This window comes from Chroicocephalus ridibundus, chromosome 1, assembly GCF_963924245.1.
Source record: "Chroicocephalus ridibundus chromosome 1, bChrRid1.1, whole genome shotgun sequence".
NCBI classification, from domain to species: domain Eukaryota; kingdom Metazoa; phylum Chordata; class Aves; order Charadriiformes; family Laridae; genus Chroicocephalus; species Chroicocephalus ridibundus.
Genome location: NC_086284.1, coordinates 10,495,211 through 10,522,365, shown reverse-complemented (window position 1 = coordinate 10,522,365; position 27,155 = coordinate 10,495,211). Strand labels below are relative to the sequence as shown.

Here is a 27,155-nt window from a genome sequence, read left to right as displayed (position 1 = left end):
CACACCCACTTCCCAAAAGTAGTTGATTATATACTCTTCTGGTTCCCGTATATGTGTCAATCCTGGTATATTCTGTGTCTGAGCGACGTGTTGCTAGGGGGTCGGTCTTGTCCCGCCTCCTGATGGTGGTGGGGCTGAAGGCTCCTCATCTTTATCAGTGTCCTTGGGGAGACTCTTTTCAGCTTATCTCACAACTTACCTCTTCCCTTTGAAGTGTTAAAACACACCAGATGCCTGTGATTTAGGCCTTGAGGTATCAAAGTGCACCAGACAGCACGCTGGATGCCTGCGATTTAAGTATGTGAAGAGTCGAAAAAGTGTAAGTTTTCACCAGCCTTTAAGAAAGCCTGATTTGATTAACAAACATGATTCTACTTATTACAGCCGGCATGCCCAGTGCCTCCCACTCCACGTTCTCCACGAAGTCCGTCAGGTCCCCGGTGTCCAGCCGGTTGCGGAGGTCGATCTGGTTCCCATTGTAGGTCCAGGAGCCGAAGGTGAGGCGGCACCGCTGCCCGTCGAAGGGCAAGTAGGAGGCATCCACCTTGCAGGAGCTCTTGGTGATGGCGGGCGAGTCCCACGTGATGTGCCCGTCGGAGCGCAGCACCACGTTGGTCTCCACCGAGCCGCCAAAGCCGTCGTCGGCGCTGGGGGAGGGATCGCTGTGGGGCCAGGATGGCCCCGAGCCCCACGTGGGGCAAGGGTCTGTGGGGCCGGGGCCGAGCACTGTCCCCAACCCCGTGTCCCCTCCCCACGTCACCCCCAGGAAGAGGGGGCTCGCTGCCCCTGGTCACCCCCGTGGTGGCACATCCCAGCTGCCAGGTGGGTGGCACACCAGGCTGATGCCAGCACCTCCTGCCGCCGCCTTCTCACCCAGTCGAGGTGACCGTCTCCCCACATCCCCCACACCAGGACCCCCCTGCTCCCCATTGGCAACACCCCCAGCCGCAGCCTCAGCCCCCCCAGCTCCGGGAGCAGCCGGGGGGTGGGGGAGGGCGAGCAGCACCCACTCGTTGTAGAGGATGATGATGGCCGGCCGCCAGACGTAGCTGCTGGGGATGCGGATGCTGTCGATGCCGCCGTAAGCGTCCTTGTCCCAGGCGAGGTGGGCATCCAGCCAGGCCTGACGGACCCACAGGTAGGAGGTGAGGACCTGGTTCCTCTCCTCCTGCTGAGGGCAGAGGGTGGGGTGGGGGACGGGGACGGGGACAGGGACAGACCTCGCTGCCCCCCTGTGGAATAAATACTACATTGGCTAAAAACACAAAAGTACAGCATTGTTCACACAGGAAGGAAAAGTAGAAAATCAAGAGGCTTCTGAGGGAGAAAACAGCTGCAGCTGGCATGAAGAATACAACACCTGTGGTTCCCTGATAAGCTACATGAGGTACGGGACGGGATGCAATTATTCCGCGGCTTTACCTTAGGATGTATAGCGGATACGGGAATGGGATGATACCAGGAAACAGATAAGCTGCCAATTAGCTGCCCGCTCCATACTCGGAGCCAACATTTTGCCAAATTTTCATGAAATGCTGTCCTTTGTGCGAACTTTGCTCGTTAGAATGTCATTATAATACCAAAACACACCTCCACCCCGAAGGCTACCCGCCTCCAAGGTGCGACCGCTCCTTCTTGAGCCTGCGCCCTGAGCTTCTCGTAAACTAGACCTTTAACTGTGAAGCGAGAAAAATTTACACCACTCATGATAAAAGTATGTACGACTAAAGTCACTCAAACTCCACCTCGAAGATAACAAATAGTAGAAAAACAGCCCGAGAGAGGGGGGATACCCAGGGAAGACACCATCGCAAAGAATTCCATCACTGGCTTCTGGGAGCAGGCGACGGGCTGAGCCTCTCTTCCCCCCCATAGGGACACCTTTGGGTAAGACCTAGATTATACCGAGGGCTTCCTCGGGAAACTCAGAAATTTCTCTCGAGACTCTCTTTTCTACATGTATAGCCAGGCTGTATCATTAGAATGTTGCCCCGTGTTTTGTAGATGTAACAATACTTTCATTTGCACGTGCTTTGCAGACAGTGTATTTATCACCGGCTGCCCTTAGAACCTATCTATCTGTTGCTTAAATAAACTGCACTTTTTGAAGTAGCTCGTCCTTTTAGTTTCTCACCGAACGCGACCAAAGACTCGAGAGTGGCCGTGCTAGTTCATGAGCACGACTGGACTGAAGGTGCAGTCCAGTAGTAGTGTATCCATCCATGCAGCCAGCCAGCCTGTCCAGGGCCTTCTGTAGAGCCTTCCTTCCCTCAAGCCAATCAACACTCCCACCTAGTTTGGTGTCGTCTGCGAACTTACTGAAGGTGCACACAATCCGCTCATCCAGATCATTGATAAAGATATTAAACAAAACTGGCCCCAAAACTGAGCCCTGAGGGACACCACTGGTGACCGGCCGCCAAGAGGATTTCACCCCACTAATCACAACTCTCTGGGCATGGCCATCCAGTCAGTTTTTAACCCAGCAAAGAGTACACTTGTCTATGCCACGATTCGCCAGCTTCTCCAGGAGAATGCTGTGGGGGACGGTGTCAAAGGCCTTACCAAAGTCCAGAGAGACAACGTCCACAGCCTTCCCCGCATCCAGCAGGCGGCTCACATGGTCATAGAGAGAGATCAGGTTGTTAAGCAGGACCTCCCTTTCCTAAACCCATGCTGGCTGGCCCTGATTCCGTGGCTGCCCTGCACTTGCCGTGAGAGCTCACTCAAGATGATCCTCTCCACGATCTTCCCTGGTACCGACGTCAGGCTCACAGGCCCGTAGTTCCCCGGATCCTCCTTCCGACCCTTCTTGTAGATGGGCATCACATTAGCCACCCTCCAGTCATCTGGTACCTGCCCTGTTGACCAGGATTGTTGATAAATGATGGAGAGAGGCGTGGTGAGCTCTCTCGCCAGCTCCCTGAGTACTCTTGGGTGAATCAGTCGGGACGGACAAACGACAAGACTCTCCTTGAAGAGTTAAGTTAAGCTCTCTCTTTATTACAAACTTGGCTTTCTTATATATCTAATCTTTTTTTCATGTGTTCTTTCTACGCATTAGCGTAGCTTCCTCAAATAATGTCTGCCCTAGGTTCGTCCATTGCGTTACACTAAATGCCGTAACCGACGTTACTTCTCCTCCCTCTTCCTTTCCCCACAATAGCATTTTTCGCAAGGTCACTTCAGGGAGGATTACGCCCTGCCGCTTTAACAGCAGCGTCCATGTGGAGAGTACAGTCTGCTCTTCCTTAGTTAACTTCTCTCCCATGTCCCCAGTGGCTCACCTACTACAGGTGTCTTCTGAAATATGATCTGGATCCGTCAACAGCTCTGCCCGCTGTCTTCAGCTTCACTGGGCTCCGTCCCCACGACTATTTCCAGTCGTCTTCTTCCTCAGTATCACGTCGGGGTCACCAATTGTCGTTTCAGTCGGGGACGGACAAACGACAAGACTCTCCTTGAAAAGTTAAGTTAAGCTCTCTCTTTATTACAAACTTGGCTTTCTTATATATCTAATCTTTTGTTCACGCTCCGTTCACGTGTTCTTTCTACGCTTTCAATTGGTTAGGTTACATAGCACACGCGCTCGTAGCTACAATACGATTGGTTATTGAAATCCTGTTCGCATTGCTCAAAATCTGGCTTCCTCACAGCCTAACTCTCCTTGTTCTCTGAAGCGATCTTCTTCTTTCTCCTTTTTGTTACTTTGCCCTTATATGACGCAACTCGCGGCCTTCTTACGGCTACACTGCAATCTCTATCTCTTCTGTCAAAGGGTCTACGGGCCCGCCGCATCCCCCAACATGTATGTTATTGCATGCCTTAGTAGATTGCTCTGTGTTATGCCCTGTGAGACTAAAATGAACCCAGCAGAAGCGGTCTCTTGAGCAAGGGGGTGGAATATGGGAAAGCAACGGCAGATCGGCGAGGAGGATTGTAAATACACTCAAGGGACTCGCACCTGGGTGCTGGAAAACACATATATCACACCAATCGTTATTCAGTCTCGGGTGCTGGCAAGAAAAACGTTTGGATGACATAAGCCTGTGATGGACTCACAGACACCTCATCTAGCTGCTTGAGGATCTTGGCCTGTTGTGGAAGAAGATCAAAGCACAGTACCAGCAAGAACAGGGAGTCCGCATGCGCTCTTGCTAACGAGGACTCTTTTGCTGCCAAGGATTCGTGATAACAAGGACTCTCTTGCTGCCAAGGATAAGTTTAACAATGCTACTAGTACCGCTATTTCTGAGTTGTTGCTGGATGTAGATAGTATTCGATATGCGATGTTGCAAAACAGAACTGCTACTGATTTTTTGCTTTCAGCTCACAGACACGGTTGTCAAGATTTTAAAGGACTGTATTGTATGAATCTAAGTGACCACTCCAAATCCATCCATGCCCAGTTGCAGGAACTGCACCGACCGAACCAGCAACTTGTGGAGACCACTGGGTGAAATCTCTTTGCTGGATGGACTTGGGGGTGGGGTTGGTTGAAGCAAATTATACTCATTGCCTGTGTGGAAGGAATTTGTCTGTTATGTTTAGTATGCTGTTTGCCGTGTTTAATAAGCATCATACGATCAGTTGTAAATGCCGCTTTGCATCGTACCCTCGTACGAGTTGTAGAATATGTTGCTCTAAAAACTATGTGTGTATCCATGAGAACCCGACCTTCACAGAAGAAGCTAAGACGGGATTACAACAATGGAGTCACGTATCAGACAGCCGCTGTTAGCAAAGCTGGATCATGAGTTTGGTGAGACTCGCTGCATACGCTGGCCACGCGTGCAGCGACTCTGGCCTGTACTTTTCTACTCAGTCCAGTGCAGGAGAGTCTGGTGGGACTTGCTGCGTGCACTGGCCACGCGTGCAGCGGCTCGAGCCTGTACTTCTCCACTCAATCCAGTGCAGGATATAAGGGGGCTGTCTCGGGTCAGAGACGGGGAGAGAGACATGAGCGAGGGGGAGAGAGACATGAGCGCACTTTGAAGATACAGGGGATGCCCTGAAGCACTGTGTCTGCCCCCGCCCCCCCCCATAAGTTCTATGTTCATTAACCCCAACAGCTCCGAAGGCATTACAGCATGTTGCAAGATAAGATATAGTCTACTACTGCTGCAAGACGCATTGAACACCTTCCTACAAGAATTTCAACTTTATGCCCTGATAGGACAGTGGGATGATGCACTCGCAAAGAGCCTGACTGCACTAGAGTGGGTATTTTTGCCACATACCTTTTCAAAACCAGTAACTACGATGATTGAAATGTTACCGCGATTGTTTTTCCAGGGTCGTCTGTGCTGTCAGCAGCTTTCTGGAATGGATCCAAGCCACATACATGTCCCCACCAGAAAGGATGACCTTGACCCTTGGTTATCACAAAGTCTTAACCTCCTTAGTACATTATATTGGGCAAATAAATTATTCTTTCCCCTGGCACAGACTATTACAGTCACTTTCACAAATTCCTTTACAGCCGCGCATCCTGCTAGCACCAAAGCCTCTTGATGGCACCTGTTCGGTGTTTGCAGATGGTTCAGGGACACAGTAAAGGCTTTGGACTTATTTCAACAGGAACTGCTAAATGTAGGCAGAATCTCAATGTGTTACTGGTATTGTTCAAAGACTTGAAGGAGCATTTATAAAACAAGTAGAGAACCAATGGTTATTTAGTCTCTTACTGCAATTACTGTTGCTTTTATGAAAAAGACAGTTTCCTTATTTTATTGTCCACATACGCTCTCATAGCTGTTTACTTGGCCCGTTAACTGAGGGAAACACAGTTGCGGATTATCACACTGTTGGTAACAACTCCCAACATTATGCCGCAAGCTAAAATGTCGCATGATTTTTTTTCATCAACATGCGAAGGCATTGAGGAAGCAATTTTCTTTGACACAACAAGAAGCACGTGATACTGTGTGAACGTGTGCCGGTTGTCAGCAGCTGGCTCCTCTGCCATCCTTTGCGGGGGTTAACCCGCGAGGGCTTACACCTGATGAACTTTGGCAATCCGATGTTACGCGCATTATGGAATTTGGACATGTTTCAGTTGATTTGTTTTCACACTTTGTTGTAGCTACTGCTCATACAGGAGAGAAGGCTTGTGATGTTATTCGACATTGGTTGCAATGCATCGCAGTCGTGGGAGTACCGAAAACTATAAAAACTGATAATGAACCAGCTTATGTGTCCGCTAAAGTACAGGTCTTTTTTTTTTTACAGATATGAGGTATTAAACATGTCACCAGTATTCCTCATTCCCCGACTGGGCAAGCAATTGTGGAGCGTATGCATCATACTTTAAAAACCATGCTTGCTAAACAAAAAAGGGGGAATCCCGTAGGTATGACACCTCAAGAGTGAGTGTATAAAGCAACTCATGTTTTAAGTTTTCTAAACATGTCTTCTTTGTCATCCACAGCAGTAGAGCGACATTTTGTAAGAAGTGTTGAATGGCCTGAACAACCGAAGGTGTATTATAAGCACCCTAAATCGGGGTGCATGCTAACCACAGATAATACTGCAACAAATAGAAGTTGTGAGCAAGACAATTCTGTAATGATTTGTACTTCTCATCCGTCTGTTTGCTTCGGCTCAAAATGCAAGTATACAAGAATGTAATCAATCTTGTTGTGTAAAGTTAACGCTAGTAAGGTATAAAACAGCAGTAATATGGACAGGGAATCGGCAAAACGCATTAAAAACACGTCTTTCTCTGTATTGTGATTGGGAGTACAACTCTCGAAGACTTTGTGTTACATCTCTCCCCTGGAATACGTTGCTACATGGCTGAGAAATGGTTAAACACCATCTTCAAGGTGCTTTTGACATGTCGTTGCAAGAAAATATTCGTCCTTTACATGACCAGCTAAAAGCTCAAATACTAAACATTCAAGACTTAATGAACCGCAATGTATTTGAAATATTACAAAAGGATTTCTCGTGGGTAAATCCAAAGAAATTGGCTTTCTGGGCTAAATTTAGGAATCTGGGTATTTATTGCCTTAGCAGGGTTCTTCTTGATTCTGTTTTTAATTGTGTTTAGTATGATATATAACCTGCTAAGAGCGTCACAACGAGTAGAAGCACAAGTCATGGCCACCTTGTTAATAAATGGTCTGGTGTTAAACAAAAAAGGGGGAGATGGGGCAGATCTACGAGCAGAGGCCTGCGTACGGCCAAAGACACAGTGAGCAGAGCACACAGTAAACACAGAGCCAAGAGAACAGTTCGTACCTTCACTCCATCCTGTGACGACCATATAACGTTCCCGAATCTCGGACAAAGAATAGGGCTAAGTATTCTTCCTTCGCTGGGAACAGCCATGGCATTGAATATGTTGAATAAGATAGGGTGTTGGGCAAGTAAACAGATAAACCTTACAACTGAAATCATATCTAGCTTGCTCACTGATGCTGATAGCATTCAGCATGCTACGCTGCAAAATCGAGCGGCTATTGATTTTTTGCTGTTAGCTCAGGGTCATGGATGTGAAGATTTTGAAGGTATGTGTTGCATGAACCTTTCCAACCACTCATCATCCATTCATAAGCAGTTGCGGGATCTGAAGGATAACATGTCCAAATTAAAAGTGGTCAAAAAGGTTTCGATGATTGGTTAAGCTCATGGGGTATAACGGGATGGTTATCAGATTTACTAAAGCAAGGGCTCATGCTATTGTTGGTTATATTACTATTGGTTATGGTAGCCTCGTGTGTTCTCCGCAAAGTGACTGACATGATAGAAAATGCCATGCATAAGGTCTGGCTGGCTCAAGAAGAAAAAGAGGGGATTGTAGGAATGTGTCTGAGAGAAAATGGTCATGTGAGCCAGCCTCCCTACTATGAGAGATTAGAGTAAGAGCAAAACAGGTGGTAGAAGATGGAATTAGTACATGGCAAAAACGGGAACTGAGAAGGCAGAAAACATGTTGTGCTAATGACTAAGCAATTTACTATGCGAATTCTTGTAACCAATCTGCTGTGTGAACGAACTGCATGGACAGCGCGTGGACAGCGTAACTAGCTAATCAGAAATAAGCGAGTCGCGTGTACGGCGACAACACAGGGTATAAAAGGTGATGATCTGTGCTTAATAAACGGCTTCTGTTGGTTCACATTGGACCGTCTGGAGGCCAGTTATTTCTCCTCACCTAGCCAGCCTCGGAGCAGATCTCTGGGCGGTAGTCTTAAATAGTCGTTTAGCCCTAAAAAAGACCTGCAACGTATTCAGGAGACATAACACTAGGAACATGCTGGTTTGAGCATCCCAAGGATATTCAAAATTCTCAAAAGCTGTCACGCCTGACCCAAAGGAGAAAAGCCGTTTCCATCAGAGGTGACATGATAAGGGAATGACTGAGACAAAGGGGCTCCAGCAAAGGCTTGTAGAACATCTCTTATCACACAGACAAAAGGACAGACTGATTCCTACTGGATTAGTGTCTAGAAGGGTGGTCAAACATTTAACCAGGGCTAATGACATTGAGCAATTTTTTTGTTACCAAAAAGGAAGGAAATCAACCAGTCAGATAATCCCTTTAGGTGTAGCATAAAGAGAAGTAAACAGCGGCAGGACATGCGGGAAGAATTTTAGGCGCCTCGCACAGACCGTGAACCCTGGAGTACCCAACCAACGGGAAAGAGGGGAGGGAAAAATTGGGCCGGGATTAGGAAATAAAAAGGTGTGGTGTTTCAAGAACGGAAAGTGTGCCTACTTGTTAGGTCACCCGCTCTTGCAAGAGCGTGAATAAAAATGTGCTTCCCAGAGGATTCTGCCTGAGCCTATTTCATTCGGACCGGAACTTATTTCTCCCACCATTCTGTGTGTCCAGAGAAGGGCAAGGGAGCTGCTGAGGGCTCTGGAGCACAGGCCACGGCGCCGGGCCCTCAGCCGCCCCACAGCCGGGCGCAGCCCCGCCGCAGGCCCCGGCCCCGGCCCCGGCCCCGACCCCGGCCCGGCCCACAGTGGCGGCCGATGGCGGCGCTCGGGGGTTCCCTCACAGGACGCGGCGGTGTTCCCCCCCCTCCGATTATTAACCACTCCTCATTTTTCAGACAGGCAGAGATGATCTGTTACCGAGAATCCCAAGGGAGATCAAGAGAGACTTCTGGGCCTTGGGATGACTAGGAAAGGGCTCAGGAGCGCAAGTCGTGCTCTCCTCTGTCGTTGCAGGCACAGGGAAGGATGAGGAAAGCAACAGGAAGAGCCCGCAGATCAATACCTGGCTGCGAGCCTGGTGTCAGCGGCAGGACTTTGGGGTTTTTGATCACAGCATGGTTTACAGGACAGCAGGCCTGTTGGAGACCGATGGGATACACCTGCCTCAAAAGGGGAAAAGGATCCTTGCACAGGAGTTGGCAGGGCTCCTCAAAGGGGCTTTCAAGTAGATTTGAAGGGGGAAAGGGATGAATCTGGCAGCAGAGACACAAGGGTCGTTGATGGGTTAGAAGCTACGGCTGCGCCTGGGAATGGTCAGGTAGGAGTGAAGCCTTCTTCCAGCAAAAAGGTGTCAGGATCAGCAGGCCAGCTGAAGTGCTTCCACACTCATGCCTGCAGCATGGGCAAGAAAGAGGAGGAGCTGGAAGCCATTGTGCAGCAGGACAGCTATGACGTAGTCGCTGTACGGAAACATGGTGGGCTGACTCGCACGACTGGAGTGCTGCATTAGATGGCTACAAACCCTTCAGAAGGGACAGGCAAGGAAGGAGAGGAGGTGGGGTGGCCCTGTATGTTGGGGAGTGTTGTGAACATTGAGACCTTAATGATGGTAAACACTGGGGTTGAGTGTTTCTGGGTAAGAATGAGGGGGAGGGCCAAGAAGGCTGATATGACGGTCTGTTATAGACTGCCCAACCAGGACGGAGAGGCAGGTGAAATATTCTGTAAGCAGGTGGGAGAAATCTCACGATCACTGGCCCTTGCCCTGGTGGGAGACTTCAACCTACCAGGTATCAGCTGGGAACACAATAGAGCTGAGAGGGAAGAGTCTTGGAGGTTTCTGGGATGTGTGGGGATAAATTCCTGACACAGCTGGTGAGGGAACGCACTAGGGAAGGAGCCCTGCTGGACCTGCTGTGTGTGAACAGAGAAGGACTTGTGGGGGATGTGATGTTGGAGGCCGTCTTGGGCACAGTGACCATGAAATGACAGAGTTTTTGATTCTTAGAGAAGCAAGGAAGGGCGTCAGCAGAACTGCCACCATGGACTTCCGGAGGGCAGGCTTTGGTCTTTTCAGGAGCCTGCTGGAGAGAGTCTTCCTCTAGGTTTGGCTCAACACCCAGAAGAGAAGTGAAAAACTGTCTTCTCAATGGAAGACGACAGCGAAGCTGAGCAGAATCGCTGGGCTCACCTACCTGATGTCTGTCTGAGACGTGTCTTCCATCGGTCAGACGACAGGGACAGATGTAACGCTGCCTTGCTCTGTAAAAATGGAATGGGGCCCTGCACTCGGGATCCCTCCCTCCTCCACGAAAGATGAAACTGGAATTTGGACTACTGGGGGAAGCCCCGTCTTACCAAGAAAATACTCAATGGCTTTGGCTAGGCAGTTTTGTGATAAAACACATGGAGGGATGACAATTTTTAATCAGATTGAGAAAATGTGGACAGCCCCCGGAAGACATGTGGCAGTAAAGGGGATTGTGAGTTCTTGGCCCACATGTTGGAAGTTTTCCGGTGCAAAACCCAAGCAGGAGGCTGGAGGGCAACCATGGTCATACTTCCCATTCCAAAGGCTGCAGATGGGTTAGGCTGACGTGCCTCCTGTGGAAGGCGTTAAGCACCTGCTGGTAATCATGGATCAACCCTCAGGAGGAGTAGAAGCTTTTCCTACCAGGAAAGCTGATCCCCCAGGAATGGTCAAAGCACTTTTGTGGGAAATCATTCCCAGATACTGACTGAAATGAAACCAGAGGATCAGACAGGGGTTCTCATTTTTCAGCAGGAATACTAAATAATATCTATAAAAGTTCAGCCTGGAGAAGAGAAGGCTCCGCGGAGACCTTCCAGCCCCTTCCAGTCCGTCAGGGGGCTCCAGGAAAGCTGTGGAGGGACTCTGGATGAGGGAGGGGAGCCATGGGACGAGGGGGAAGGGGTTTCCACTGCAAGAGGGGAGATTGAGCTAAGATCTTGGGCAGAAATTCTTGGCTGTGAGGGCGGTGAGCCCCTGGCCCAGGTTGCCCAGAGAAGCTGTGGCTGCCCCATCCCTGGAGGGGTTCAAGGCCAGGTTGGACGGGGCTTGGAGCAAGCTGGGCTGGTGGGAGGTGTCCCTGCCCAGGGCAGGGGGTGGCACTGGGTGGGCTTTAAGGTCGCTTCCCACCCAAACCATTCCCTGAAGGGGTGGGGCCCTTCTCCTTCTCCCTCCCTTCTTGTTATGATTTGAGAAACCCACCACAATTTCTTGTCCTTTAGACAACTACTCTGTCGCCCGATGACCCCTCCCCACCGGGGAAGAGGAATTGGGGAAAAACAAGGAAACATGAGGGTTGCAATAGAAATAGATTTACTAGGATAAAATTAAAGAATTTACACTAATAATGCTAAAGAAGCAGCGTCAATCCCGATATCAATATAAAATACCCAAGGACTACACCCAGCCCATTCCATCAGCAGGAAGCCGTGCACCCCCAGCAGGGGACAGCCAATGGGGGACACCGTGAGCGCTGCGGCTATGGGAGGAAGGGAAGGGCTCAGGGCTCCGGCACCGCAGCAAGGAGTTCTCTGCACCGCCGCCATCAAGGGAGAGTCGAACTACACAGCAGACTTTATAATTTGTACTGAATGTGATGTTCGTGCTATGAAATAGTCCTGTTGGCAGCCTGGGGCAAGTGCCCTCCTTGTCTTGCTCTTCCTCATCCCCTGCTGCATGTCACCAAGGGGGGCTCTGACTGCCTGTGATGTCACAAAGGGCGGCTCTGACTGCCCCATGATGTCACAAAGGGGGGACGTGCCCCCCTGCCACACTATAAAAGGGGGACGCGGTCCCCACTGGAGCCGTCAGCGGATGCTGGGCACCGCAGTCTGGCATTGTCTGGGCAGACTGCAGCCTCGGCCTCTGACACCCCAGCAGTCTTGCGGGTCCCGTCACTGGGGACCCAGGAGGACACTGGGGAGCCGCATCGCGGTTCTGTGCTGGTGACTCGGAGCACCGCAGCCACACCGGAGTCAGTGCCATGGGGCGCTCTGACGCCGTGTCTCCCCTGGGCCCTCTCCTCCTGATTGTGATGGGACTCAGCGTGTTCTCAGCTGTGCTGCAGAGCAAGCGGCTTCAGGTAGGTGACTGTTGCACCACACTGTGCTGCAGCGTGGGGTGGCGAGGGATGGCGTGGGGTGGTGTGGGGTGCCGTGGGGGGCTGTGGTGTGGGACTGGGAAGTGCTCCCGTCTCACCCAGCTCCTGGGGACCTTGCAGAAGTGGTGGAAGAAGAAGAGTAAGGAGAAGCGTCAGACAAGCAAGACAGGAGCCCGGCCAGAGAAGCAGAGCGGTGAGTGGCCCCAGCATGGAGCACCCTGCAATCGGCTGACACCCCAGGGCAGCCCTGAGCCGGGGCTGTGCCGGGGGCTGCCAGCCGCTCAATCTGTCTCCTCCCTCTGCAGCTTCTCGGGCAGTGGATGGAGAAGTGGAGAAATCCCATTCGAAGCAGGAGAAGCGGTGAGTGTGGGCGAGACCCCAGATGCTGCCCCAGACCCTCACCCTGTGCCCTGCCCCTGCCTGCGCTGGGCAGCCCTGAGGGCCAGCCAAGGGGGGTACTACCCGTGGGTCCCGCTGGGGTCTGGGGTGCAGCGGGGTCTCTTTCTCCTCCTCTGCAGGGCGAGTGCGGAGGCCTTGAAGAGGAAGCATCGCTCCCCACGGGCCCCGCTGGCCACCATGGACTCTGTGACTCACAGAGGCTCCTCTTCCCTCAACTCCCTCTACTCCTTCCCGGAGCCCCGGCCTGGTGCGATGGTGGAGCTGGCAGCACTCGACCGCTCAGGACTCCGCCATCCCCCAAGGGCTGTCAACGGGAGGGTGCAGGAGCCAGGGCCAGCCCTCTGCCAGGAGTCCCCACAGGAACTGCCTACAAGGACCAAGCAAGAGCCGGTCCCCAGGGAAAGCAGGGACAGGGCGCAGAGCCCTGTGCACACGCAGCCTTCACCCTGCAGCCCCCCAGCCATGGCCTCGGACCAAGGGGAGCTCGTCATGGAGCTCCTCCGCTGTTTCGAGTGCACCCAGGAGATGGCCAGGCAGTGCTGTGAGATGCTGAAGGTGCTGCAGGCCCGTTGGCAAGGGGCAGCGGGAGCCTGTGACCAGAACCTCCCCGGGGAGCCCTTCCATCCCCTGGGCAGGATGGAGGCGCAGGAGCAGCTGGGGTCCACAGTGAAGCCCCATCACCTGGGAGCGGAGCGGCCGTGGGTGGATGCAAACACGGATAAGGCTGAGGATGGGGACATGGTCAAGGAGAAGGACACAGGACCAGAGAGAAATGTAAAGGAGAAGGAAAGGAGCAGCCCTGTGGAGCTCGGCAGGGGGAGCCTGGCGGAAGTGAAGAGAAACAGCAAGACGGGGCCGTGTGAGAACAACTCCATGGGGCCAAGCACCAGCAGCCCCCCAGGCTCAGGCAGGAGCACCCCCATGGATGCGGAAGGGAGGAGGGACAGGGCGCAGAGCCCCGTGAATGTGCTTCCGCTGCCCAGCAGCCCCCCAGCCAAGGCCACGGACGACAAGTTGCTCTACTTGGAGCTCTTGGACACTGTCAAGATCTTGGAGGAGGAGAGGCAGCAGCGCAACGAGGTCGTGGACAGGGAGTGTGACCAGACGTCCCCAGGGCTGTGCCCGCTAGGACGGTGCCTGTGTCAGTGCTGCACCCGGCTCTGGCACCGCCTGAAGGACTGCTGGAGACGCTGCTGCCGGACGCGCCGCGTTGCTTCAGCAATTTCCCGCAATGGGTGGGAAGGGTGGGGCCAGGAAACCCCTAGAATGCCCCTCTTCTGAACCAATAAAAAAGTCAATATTTTCTCTATCCCTGTGACTGTCAGCAGATCAGTTTTGTCCCTTGACAGGAGCAGAGAATCAGTTTTGTGTAAGGACAACAGTATATGCTACAGTAATCCCAACTCTCCCATGGAGATCATAGAATCGTAGAATCTTCATGGTTGGAAACGACATTTGAGATCATGGAGTCCAATCATTGTGCAGCAGGACACCTATGACGTAGTTGCCGTCACGGAAACTTGGTGGGCTGACTCGCACTCCCTGCGGGAGCACAGCGCTCGTTCCCTGTGCACCTTGAATATCCAATGTCATATCCATGACCCTCATGGGCAAGTGGTCAGGGGAATGTCATGGGCCAACTTGGCCAAGAGAGCCCCAAAACTGTGCGTGAACCTCTTCTTTGAAAGAGTCACGAAGCACGATCACCTAGCCAGGATCCTGCTAGCGGAGATGCCAGTCAGCAGCATAAGAGTCTGCGGAGCTACAGTTTCAGAGACCCAGGCTGGAGAATGAGACGCACCCTCATCAACCTCCTCCCAGCCTCCTGGCCTGTTCTGCAGGTACGGGAACCCAGAGTGACATCTCACCGCGGTATCACAAAGCTAAGCAAAGTGATCCTCCAGGCCTTCTGCATAGCAGCGCTCAGCAGGAGGAATTCCTGACCACTTCAGTGTTATGGCCAGAGGGTCATTTTCATAAGCGAGCCACTGCGGTGTTCCCGTTATGCCAGTCTTCACTGTCAGGCTGATGTCAGGTTGCCCTCATAAAAAGCTAAAACACCCAAAATACTGGTGCTGGGATGTCAGCTGTGAGCAAAAAGAGTTTTTCAGGCAGGAAAACCTCAGTTTGGTGAAACCGCTTTAGGCTTCTTCTAGTTAGACATGTTCACGTTTAGTAACTGGTAACTTGCTTATCCTTTCCGATGTTTCTGAACCCCACCCTTTTGCAGGGAAATCTGCGTATGAGGAGAAGAGTCTGTACACCCTGTTTGCTTGTGGCGCTGTAGCCTGCATCGGCCTGCACTCGTGGTTCTGCTCCCTTTTGGCAACACACAAACGTCTAGAGCGGATGTAAATTAACTGGTGGCCATGTCAGAGCCCTGTGGTGTCACGCAGGATGTGCCACCAAAGGTGTGCGACAGCCTTGACCCGCGTCAAGGAGCATCAGGTCTTTGCACGCCTGAGGGAAGCACACGGCCTGATGGTTGCTGACAGCGCTCTTTAGGTTCTGTTGCGCTGCAGAGCTTCCAATGAACAGCCGGGATCTGCAAAGCTTTCTAGAAATTGTCTTTGGATCTACTCTCGTACCGGGGATAATTTCCAATATGTCAAATAAGATCATGGCATGAGCTGAGGGTGCAGCATCTTCTAATGGTAACAGAAGTTGTCTATCTCTTAGGGTGGGGTGCAATGCGTAAGGGCCCCCCCATCTCCACGGGAGAGTTGGGATTACCGTAGCGTCTACCGTTGTCGTTACCCAAAACTGATTCTCTGCTCCTGTCAAGGGACAAAATTGATCTGCTGCCAGTCCCTTCTGTTGGTAGTATTGGGAAACTTGTTTATTGAATTCTAGTTACTGCGCTCACCAGTTCTGTTGAGCAGCACTAACAACATTTGTTCTTTTTTGAAGGAATTAACACTTCAGTGGAACAATGACCGTGAGCTGCTGGACGATGAGCTGCTACAGCTCACCTTGTCATGCCACAGGCTGTTCTTTCTGGAAGTGTGGGCCTTTCTAAGTGTCACCCCCGTGGAGGGGCTGCTCCAAAACCGGGCAGAAAGGAAATGCAGTTTGGCTACTCTAAAGGTAAGACTTTGTGCTTCAAAACTCCCATTCCCTTCCTCTCTCCAATAGCCAGAGAAAGGTGAGGTCCCCAGGCCCAGAGAAAGGTCGCTTACGGAAATGCTAACATAACTACCTTCCCTAGATTACGTTTTAGCATTGTAACGAGCCTGAGAACCACTCGCAGAAACGGGGCTTTCCGACCTCCTCAGCCAGGTACAGAATGCTGCAGAGGCTGAACAACAAGCCCCAGCAGTTCCACGAGTCCTTCCTAGGCTGGGCTTCCCTCTGTCTCCTCTAGTTCAAGCTGGGGATTCTGAGTCACCTGCCAGCCCCGGCGCTTACGTCTACGCTTAAGTCGAGGCCGGGGAGTTGAATCCCACTAAACTGCAAAAAGATGGAAGCACATCTCACTCTTTAGGGATGCTGTGTTGAACTGGGCCAGACCACGACTGTGGCTGGTGTACACCATGCTGTCATGCTGCTTTGCATGCCAGATGCTGAATTCAGTGGATCCTCCCCGATGTGTGCAGCTCCCAGGGGTGCCTCGCTTCTGGGGGTAAAAGGAACCTGGCTCTCCCCAGAGATTCTTCAGCAGGAGATGGTGTTTTCCGTCAGTTTGGAGTGAAAACAGTCACACCTCAAGATTTTACTCCAAGCCAAGGCATTTGGCTTCTCTGGGTTCCTCATTAGTCACAGAGGCTTCTTGTTGTCATGAAATTTAATGGGCTGAGCGTGCTCCGTGTATCTGAGAGACACGACCCTCATTCATTCGTACAGGTCGGGATTTACACAGCCCGACAAGAGCCTAGTGAAGAGGCCCACAGAATCACAGAATGGTAGGGTTCATAGAATCATAGAATCATAGAATCATAGAATCATAGAATCATAGGGTTGGAAGGGACCTCTGGAGATCATCTAGTCCAACCCCCCTGCCAGAGCAGGGTCACCTAGAACAGGTTACACAGGAACACGTCCAGGTGGGTTTTGAATGTCTCCAGAGATGGAGACTCCACCACCTCTCTGGGCAGCCTGTTCCAGTGCTCTGCCACCCTCAGGGTAAAGAAGTTCCTCCTCATGTTTAGGTGGAACTTCCTATGTTCCAGTTTGTGCCCATTGCCTCTTGTCCTGTCCCCGGGCACCACTGAAAAGAGCCTCGCCCCATCGTCCTGACACCCACCCTTTAAGTATTTATAAGCGTTGATAAGGTCACCCCTCAGACGTCTTTTTTCCAGACTGAAGAGACCCAAATCCCTCAGCCTTTCCTCATAAGAGAGGTGTTCCAGTCCCCTAATCATCCTCGTAGCCCTCCGCTGCACCCTTTCCAGCAGTTCCCTGTCCCTCTTGAACCGGGGAGCCCAGAACTGGACACAGTACTCCAGGTGCGGTCTCACCAAGGCAGAGTAGAGGGGGAGGATGACCTCCCTTGACCTGCTGGCCACGCTCCTCTTGATGCACCCCAAGATGCCATTGGCCTTCTTGGCCACAAGGGCACATTGCTGACTCATGGTCATCCTGTTGTCCACCAGGACTCCCAGGTCTCTTTCCACAGAGCTGCTCTCCAGCAGGTCAGCACCCAACCTGTACTGGTGCATGGGGTTGTTCCTCCCCAGGTGCAGCACCCTACACTTGCCCTTGTTGAACTTCATAAGGTTTCTCTCTGCCCAGATCTCCAACCTGTCCAGGTCTCTCTGTATGGCGGCACAGCCTTCCGGTGTGTCAGCCACCCCACCCAGCTTGGTGTCATCAGCAAACTTGCTGAGGGTGCACTCTATCCCTTCGTCCAGGTCATTGATGAATATATTGAAGAGGACTGGACCCAGTACTGACCCCTGGGGAACACCACTCGTCACTGACCTCCAACTAGACTCTTTGCCCCTAATCACGACCCTCTGAGCTCTGTCTTTTAACCAGTTATCTGTCCACCTTATCTATGTCCATTTATCTAACCCACACCTCCTAAGCTTCCCTATGAGGATGCTGTGGGAGACCGTGTCGAACGCCTTGCTCAGCTCTTGCACGCTAGTTAGAGGAGGTTCAAATACCTGATTGACTCAGAGATTAATCATTTTGCTGTCGTCTACCCAATGGTATAAGCCAGAGGAAGCGAGAAGAACACCCAGTGCCATCTGCACGCAATGAATGCATCCTTTGGAGGGCTCTAGGAAGGGATTTGAATCTCGACAGCAGTGCCTCTGAACGAGAGAGACCTTTACAGCAAGACAGAGGCAAGGGACAAGGTTGCACTCCACGCGTTAAAATGTTGGACTTGGGAACGGGCCTCCTACATCTCCAGCATCATTTCTTCTTACCCTTGCTTTGTTTTTCCTCGCCAGAACCAAAGGAAGCAGCGAGCCCTTTTCCACCCTTACGGGCATCTCTAGGAAAAATAAGGCCCCCTCTTTCTTCAGCACCTCTCATTGTAGAGCTTCAAACACCTTACCAATGAAGCCCAGCGCGCTGTTTCCAATTTACAAAGAGGGAAACTGAGACGTGGGGTGATGTCCTGGTTTAACTTCAGCCACCAACAAAGAAACAGGCGGCCGCTCGCTCGCTTCCCCCCTGCCACGGGAGAGGGGTAGAATGGGAAGAAAAAGGCAAAACTTGTGGGTTGAGATCAAGGCAGTTTAACAGAACAGCGAAGGAAAGCAGAAAACCACAACAATAACACTGTTAGAGGAATGTACAAAACACCATGAATGTACCACTGCTCACCGACCGGACCCGGGAAGTACCGCTGTCCCGTGACAGCTCCTTGGGAAAACTGACCCTATTGCTGGCAGAACCGGGTGTTATCCACCCTTTGTTCTATACTTTCAACGTCATGCCCAGATCTTACACTTTCCAATGAATTACCACCGCTTTTCCCTGTCTTTGATATATACACACATCTATAGACATACAGCTATCATAGAACGGTCGAGGTTGGAAGGGACCTTTCAGATCATCAAGTGCAACCATCAACCCAACACTGACAAAAACCACCGCTAACCCACGTCCCTCAGCACCACGTCTGCCTGGCTTGTAAATCCCTCCCGGGACGGTGACTCCACCACTGCCCTGGGCAGCCTCTTCCAATGACAACCCTGTTGGTGAAAACATTTTTCCTAATATCCATTCTAAACCTCCCCTGGTGCAACTTGAGGCCGTTTCCTCTTGTCCTGTCGCCTGTTCCTTGAGAGAAGAGACCGACCCTTAGTCTCTGGGCCATCCCTCGACAATGTCCGTTGAGGTTGAGTTCATTTAACCCATGGCTTTGGGCTCCCTCTGTCAGAGCCGTCTCTCAGGGCAGGGGAGATGGTGTGTGGTGCTGGACTCCTGCATGCTGTATCCAGAGCTCGCCGCTGGTGTAGCTGGTGCGGACCCTGCCCAGGTTCCGCAGGTTGAAGATGTCAATCTTCAGGAAGTTGCTGGGCGCCAGTTGCTGAGGTCAGGTGTGATCCCATCACCGCTGCGCTTTACTCACGTTCATCAAAGTCCATCTGCCATTGTTTTGGGTGATTCTTACTGGAGTCCCATTGGTATGGCATCTAGCAATTCTAATAATGATGACACAGAGTGGCAGGGCTATATAGCAATTAACATCACACAAATGGATTCATTGGCTTGTCTCACCCACAGTCAGATCACCATGACCATGTGAGCCGCCTTCTGGATGCGGGGAAGGCTGTGGACGTTGTCTCTCTGGACTTTGGTAAGGCCTTTGACACCGTCCCCCAGAGCGTTCTCCTGGAGAAGCTGGCGAATCGCGGCATAGACAAGTGTACTCTTTGCTGGGTAAAAAACCGGCTACATGGCCGTGCCCAGAGAGTTGTGATTAGTGGGGTGAAATCCTCTTGGCGGCCGGTCACCAGTGGTGTCCCTCAGGGCTCAGTTTTGGGGCCAGTTTTGTTTAAAATCTTTTATCAATGATCTGGATGAGGGGACTGAGTGCACCCTCAGTGAGTTTGCAGATGACACCAAACTAGCAGCACTCAACCACTCAGGACCCCGCCATCCCCCCAGGGCTGTCAAGGGGAGGGTGGAGGAGCCAGGGCCAGCCCTGTGCCAGGACCCCCCACTGGAACTGCCAACAAGGACCACGCAAGAGGTCTACTTGACCTCTTGCGCATTGTCAGGTCGTGGGGGGAGAGGCAGCAGCGCGGCGAGCCCATGGCCAGACTGCCATGGCCAGACAGCCCATGGCCAGAGCCGGCTGCCGGCCGCGCTGCATCTGCTTCAGAAATTTCCCCTAATGGCTGGGAGGTGTGGGGCCGGGAACCCCCTGGGGTGCCCCTCTTCTGAACCAATAAAAAAGTCAATATTTTCTCTATCCCTGTGAGTGTCAGCAGATCAGTTTTGTCACTTGACAGGAGCAGAGAATCAGTTTTGTGTAATGACAGCAGTATGTGCTACAGTAATGCCGACTCTCCTGTGGAGATGGGGGGGCCCTTGCCCCTTGTGCATTACACCCCACCCGAAGAGAGAGACAACGTCTATTATTGCGTTTACTATCTTTATCAGATCATCTATTCTTATGTGTAACAATAATGCACCCTCAGTAAGTTTGCAGATGACACCAAACTAGCTGGGAGTGTCGATCTGCTTGAGGGAAGGAAGGCTCTACAGAGGGCCCTGGACAGGCTGGAGGGATGGGCCAAGGCCAATTGGATGAGGTTTAATAAGGCCAAGGGCCGGGTCCTGCATTTCGGTCACAACAACCCCAAGCAACGCCAGGGGCTTGGGGAAGAGTGGCTGGAAAGCTGCCCCGCAGAAAAGGACCTGGGGGTGCTGGTGGCCGGCCAGCTTAACATGAGCCAGTCCTCCCCCAGATGAGCTGGGATCACTGGAAACCGGCTCAGCTCTCTCCAACCCCCCCCAAAGCAGCACAGCCCTCCCCAAAATGAGCTGGGACCGCTGGCGTCCAGCTCAACCCTGCCCAGCCCCCCCAGACCAGCGCAACCCCCCAAAGGCAGCCCAGCCCTCGGGACCCTTGCAGAGGCCGCCAGGCTGGGGCCCAGGGGGCGGGTCGGGGGTGTCGCGTGAAAAGGGGCAAAGCGGTTTTGGCAGAAAAGGAACCCCCTTGTGTTCTAACACTCCTCACCGAGGTGGGAGGCCAGGTGCGGCTGGGTTTAAATCCTGAGGGATGCCCAATTCAGCACTATCAGCCCAATGGCGTTTAATGTGTATTAAAGTGTTACGATTTGGGCACAGTAATAGTGGACTGCACCTTCCGTCTAGTCGTGCTCATGAACTAGCACGGCCACTCTCGAGTCTTTGGTCGCGTTCGGTGAGAAACCAAAAGGACAAGCTACTTCAAAAAGTGCAGTTTATTTAAGCAACAGATAGATAGGTTCTTAGGGCAGCCGGTGATAAATACACTGTCTGCAAAGCACGTGCAAATGAAAGTATTGTTACATCTACAAAACGCGGGACAAAGTTCTAACGATACAGCCTGGCTATACATGTAGAAAAGAGAGTCTCTAGAGAAATTTCTGAGTTTCCCGAGGAAGCCCTCGGTATAATCTAAGTCTTACCCAAAGGTGTCCCTATGGGGGGGAAGAGAGGCTCAGCCCGTCGCCTGCTCCCAGAAGCCAGTGATGGAATTCTTTGCGATGGTGTCTTCCCTGGGTATCCCCCCTCTCTCGGGCTGTTTTTCTACTATTTGTTATCTTCGAGGTGGAGTTTGAGTGACTTTAGTCGTACATACTTTTACCATGAGTGGTGTAAATTTTTCTCGCTTCACAGTTAAAGGTCTAGTTTACGAGAAGCTCAGGGCGCAGGCTCAAGAAGGAGCGTTCGCACCTTGGAGGCGGGTAGCCTTCGGGGTGGAGGTGTGTTTTGGTATTATAATGACATTCTAACGAGCAAAGTTCACACAAAGGACAGCATTTCATCAAAATTTGACAAAATGTTGGCTCTGAGCATCGAGCGGGCAGCTAATTGGCAGCTTACCTGTTTCCTGGTATCATCCCATTCCCGTATCTGCTATACATCCTAAGGTAAAGCCGCGGAATAATTGCATCCCGTCCCGTACCTCATGTAGCTTATCAGGGAACCACAGGTGTTGTATCCTTCATGCCAGCTGCGGCTGTTTTCTCCCTCAGAAGCCTCTTGATTTTCTACTTTTCCTTCATGTGTGAACAATGCTGTACTTTTGTATTTTTAGCCAATTTAGTATTTATTCCACACCCTGCAATCAAGCGAGTCAGGTGGTGAAAGCCTCGGTGGTATGGAGGCCGATGGCTGAAATATCAATATGGGGAGGCCTGGCAGATTGACGATACCACACTGCCACAAACCCACCAAGGTAAGGACCATGTGCTCACAGTGGTGGAAGCAAGCACTGGATGGCTGGAAACGTACCCTGTGCCCCGTGCCGCTGTGGGACCTTAAAACAATGGGATACACAGTTAGCAAAGGCCACCTGGCTAGTTAACACCAGGGGATCTAATAATTGAGCTGGTCCTGCCCAATCAGAACTTCCACGTACCGTAGAAGGGGATAAAGTCTCAAACTGAAGGAGGGTAGATTTAGATTGGCTCTCAGGAAGAAATTCTTGACTGTGAGGGTGGTGAGGCACTGGCACAGGTTGCCCAGGGAAGTTGTCAGTGGCCCATCCCTGGAGGTGTTCGAGGCCAGGCTGGGTGAGGCTTTGGGCGGCCTGGTCTAGTGGGAGGTGTCCCTGCCCAGGGCAGGGGGGTTGGAACTGGATGATCTTTAAGGTCCCTTCCAACCCGAACCATTCTGCAGTTCTGTGATGTCGTCTACCTTGACTTGAGCAAGGCTTTTGACACTGTCTCTCATAACATCGTCCTTAGGAGACTGAGGAAGTGTGGACTAGACGAGGGGACAGTGAGGTGGATGGAGAGCTGGCTGCGTGACAGGACTCAGAGGGTCGTCATTAATGGAGCAGGGTCGAGTTGGAGGCCTCTAACCAGTGGTGTCCCGCAGGGGTCAATACTTGGACCAGTATTGTTTAAAGTATTCATCAACAGCCTGGACGAGGGGAGAGAGTGTATGCTCAGCAAGGTCGCTGCTGATACCAAACTGGGGGGGGTGGCTGAGACCCCAGAGGGCCGTGCTGCCATCCAGCGTGAGCCAGACAGGCTGGGGAGCTGGGCAGAGAAGAACCTAATGAGGTTCAACAAGGACAAGGGCAGGGTCCTGCAGCTGGGGAGGAAGAGTGTCAGGCAGCAGTATGGGTTAGGGGTGGACCTGCTGGAAAGCAGCTCTGAAGAAAAGGATCTGGGGGTCTTGGTAGACAGTAAATTATCCATGAGCAAGCCATGTGCCCTTGTCGCCAAGAAGGCCAGCGGAATTCTGGGCTGCACAGGGAAGAGCGTGGCCAGCAGGTCAAGGCAGGTCATTCTCCCCCTCTGCTCTGCACTGGTGAGGCCACAACTGGAGTACTGTGTCCAGCTCTGGGCTCCCCGGATCAAGAGAGACGGGGAAGTTCTGGAGAGAGTCGAGCGTAGGGCAGCAAAGATGATTGAGGGATTAGAGCATCTCCCTTATGAGGAAAGGCTGAGAGAGCTGGGACTCTTTAGCCCGGAGAAGAGAAGGCTGAGGGGGGACCTTCTTAATGTTTACAAGTATCTGAAGGGTGGGCTGAAGGAGGATGGAGCCAGGCTCTTTTCAGTGGTTGCCAGTAAGAGGACGAGGGGTAACGGGCACAAGGTGGAACATAGGAAGTTCCGATCAAACATGAGGAAAAACTTCTTCACGGTGAGGGTGAGAGCGCACTGGAAGAGGCTGCCCAGGGAGGTTGTGGAGTCTCCTTCTCTGGAGACTTTCAAGACGTGCCTGGATGCAGTCTTGAGTAATGTGCTGTGGGCAATGCTGCTTTAGCAGGGGAGTTGGATAGATGATCTCTAGAGGTCCCTTCCAACTCTGAAATTCTGTGAGTCCATGAAAAGTTCAGCCTGGGGAAGAGAAAGCTCCACGGAGACCTTGGAGCCCCTTCCAGTCCCTCAAGGGGCTCCAGGAAAGCTGGGGAGGGACTCTGGATGAGGGACGGGAGCCATGGGACGAGGGGGAAGGGGTTTCCACTGCAAGAGGGGAGACTGAGCTGAGATCTCGGGCAGAAATTCTTGGCTGTGAGGGCGGTGAGCCCCTGGCCCAGGTTGCCCAGAGAAGCTGTGGCTGCCCCATCCCTGGAGGGGTTCAAGGCCAGGTTGGCCGGGGCTTGGAGCAAGCTGGGCTGGTGGGAGGTGTCCCTGCCCAGGGCAGGGGGTGGCACTGGGTGGGCTTTAAGGTCCCTTCCCACCCAAACCATGCCCGGAAGGGGTGGGGCCCTTCTCCTTCTCCTTTTCTCCTTCTCCTTCTCCCTCCCTTCTTGTTATGATTTGAGAAACCCACCACAATTTCTTGTCCTTTAGACAAGTACTCTCTCACCTGATGACCCCTCCCCACCCGGGAAGGGGAATGGGGGAAAAACAAGAAAACAGGAGGGTTGAAAGAGAAATAGATTTACTAGGATGAAACTAAAGAATTTACACTAATAATGCTAAAGAAGCAGTGTCAATCCCGATAATGATATAAAATACCCAAGGACTACACCCAGCCCATTCCATCAGCAGGAAGCCGTGCACTCCCAGCAGGGGATAGCCAATGGGGGACACCGTGAGCGCTGTGGCTTTGCGAGGAAGGGAAGGGCTCAGGGTTCCGGCACCGCAGCAAGGAGTTCTCTGCACCGCCGCCATCAAGGGAGAGTTGAACTACACAGCAGACTTTATAATTTGTACTGAATGTGATGTTCGTGCTATGAAATAGTCCTGTTGTCAGCCTGGGGCAAGTGCCCTCCTTGTCTTGCTCTTCCTCATCCCCTGCTGCATGTCACCAAGGGGGGCCCTGACTGCCCTGTGATGTCACAAAGGGCGGCTCTGACTGCCCCATGATGTCACAAAGCGGGGACGTGCCCCCCTGCCACACTATAAAAGGGGGACGCGGTCCCCACTGGAGCCGTCAGCGGATGCTGGGCACTGCAGTCTGGCATTGTCTGGGCAGACTGTAGCCTCGGCCTCTGACACCCCAGCAGTCTTGCGGGTCCCGTCACTGGGGACCCAGGAGGACACTGGGGAGCCGCATCACGGTTCTGTGCTGGTGACTGGGAGCACCGCAGCCACACCGGAGTCGGTGCCATGGGGCGCTCCGACGCCGTGTCTCCCCTGGGCCCTCTCATCCTGATCGTGATGGGGCTCAGCGTATTCTCATCTGTGCTGCAGAGCAAGCGGCTTCAGGTAGGTGACTGTTGCACCACACTGTGCTGCGGCGTGGGGTGGCGAGGGATGGCATGGGGTGGTGTGGGGTGCCGTGGGGGGCTGTGGTGTGGGACTGGGAGGTGCTCCCGTCTCACCCAGCTCCTGGGGACCTTGCAGAAGTGGTGGAAGAAGAATAAGAAGAAGCGTCAGACAAGCAAGACAGGAGCCCGGCCAGAGAAGCAGAGCGGTGAGTGGCCCCAGCACCGAGCACCCTGCAAACGGCCGACACCCCATGGCAGCCCTGAGCCGGGGCTGTGCCGGGGGCTGCCGGCCGCTCACTCTGTCTCCTCCCTCTGCAGCTTCTCGGGCAGTGGATGGAGAAGTGGAGAAATCCCATTCGAAGCAGGAGAAGCGGTGAGTGTGGGCGAGACCCCAGATGCTGCCCCAGACCCTCACCCCGTGCCCTGCCCCTGCCTGCGCTGGGCAGCCCTGCCCACCGGCCAAGGAGGGGTGCTGCCCGCGGGTCCCGCTGGGCTCCGGGGTGCAGCGGGGTCTCTTTCTCCTCCTCTGCAGGGCGAGTGTGGAGGACTCAAGCAGGAAGCCCCTCTCCCCATGGGCCCCACTGGCCACCATGAACCCAATGACAGACAGAGGCTGCTCTTCCTTCAGCTCCCTCTACTCCTTCCCAGAGCCCTGGCCTGGTGCAATTGCGGAGCTGGCAGCACTCGACCGCTCAGGACCGTGCCATCCCCCCAGGGCTGTCAAGGGGAGGGTGCAGGAGCCAGGGCCAGCCCTCTGCCAGGAGTCCCCACTGGAAATGCCTACAAGGACTAAGCAAGAGCCGGTCCCCAGGGAAAGCAGGGACAGGGTGCAGAGCCCTGTGCACACACAGCCTTCACCCTGCAGCCCCCAAGCCATGGCCACGGACCAAGGGGAGCTGATCATGGGGCTCCTCCACCCTTTTGAGTCCACCCAGGAGATGGCCAGGCAGTGCTGTGAGATGCTGAAGGTGCTGCAGGCCCGTTGGCAAGGGGCAGTGGGAGCCTGTGACCAGAAATTCCCCGGGGAGCCCTTCCATCCCCTGGGCAGGATGGTGGTGCAGGAGCAGCTGGGGGCCACAGTGAAGCCCCAGCACCTGGGAGTGGAGTGGCCGTGAGTGGATGCAAACACGGATAAGGCTGAGGATGGGGACATGGAGAAGGAGAAGGACACAGGACCAGACAGAAGTGTGAAGGAGAAGGAAAGGAGCAGCCCTGTGGAGCTCGGCAGGGGGAGCCTGTCAGAAGTGTAGAGAAACAGCAACGTGGGGCCAGGCGAGAACAACTCCATGGGGCCAAGCACCAGCAGCCCCCCAGGCTCAGGCAGGAGCACCCCCATGTATGCAGAAGGGAGGAGGGACAGGGCGCAGAGCCCCATGAATGTTCTTCTGCCGCCCAGCAGCCCCCTAGCCAAGGCCACGGACGAGAGGGAGCTCTTCTTGGAGCTCTTGGACACTGTCAAGACCTTGGAGGAGGAGAGGCAGCAGCATGGCAAGCCTGTGAATAGGGAGTGTGACCAGGCGTCCCCAGGGCTGTGCCCGCTAGGACGGTGCCTGTGTCACTGCTGCACCCGGCTCTGCCACCGCCTGAAGGACTGGTGGAGACGCTGCTGCCGGCCACGCCGTGTCTGCTTCAGAAATTTCCCCCAATGGGTGGGAAGTGTGGGGCCAGGAACCCCCTGGGGTGCCCCTCTTCTGAAACAATAAAAAAGTCAGTATTTTCTCTATCCCTGTGACTGTCAGCAGATCAGTTTTGTCCCTTGACAGGAGCAGAGAATCAGTTTTGGGTAACGACAACAGTAGATGCTACAGTAATGCCCACTCTCCCGTGGAGATGGGGGGGCCCTTGTGCATTGCACCCCACCCTAAGAGATAGACAACTTCTGTTACCGTTAGAAGATGCTGCACCCTCAGCTCATGCCATGATCTTATTTGACATATTGGAAATTATCCCCGGTACGAGAGTAGATCCAAAGACAATTTCTAGAAAGCTTTGCAGATCCCGCCTGTTCATTGGAAGCTCTGCAGCGCAACAGAACCTCAAGAGCGCTGTCAGCAACCATCAGGCCGTGTGCTTCCCTCAGGCGTGCAAAGACCTGATGCTCATTGACACGGGTCAAGGCTGTCGCACACCTTTGGTGGCACATCCTCCGTGATACCAAAGGACTGTGACAT

General features: G+C 53.0%; 1 protein-coding gene across 1 annotated transcript in view; it reads right to left on the bottom strand.

Annotated features, from left to right (window-relative positions):
- Positions 1-27,155, bottom strand: part of LOC134511992 (neuronal acetylcholine receptor subunit alpha-10-like) — a 29,931-nt gene extending 2,776 nt beyond the window's left edge. The window contains exons 1-3 of the mRNA XM_063326888.1: positions 27,114-27,155; positions 1,011-1,162; positions 389-647 (exon numbers count right to left, since the gene is read on the bottom strand). Of these exons, the coding sequence (XP_063182958.1) occupies positions 389-647; positions 1,011-1,162; positions 27,114-27,155 (453 nt within the window). The remainder of the gene's footprint in view (positions 1-388; positions 648-1,010; positions 1,163-27,113) is intronic.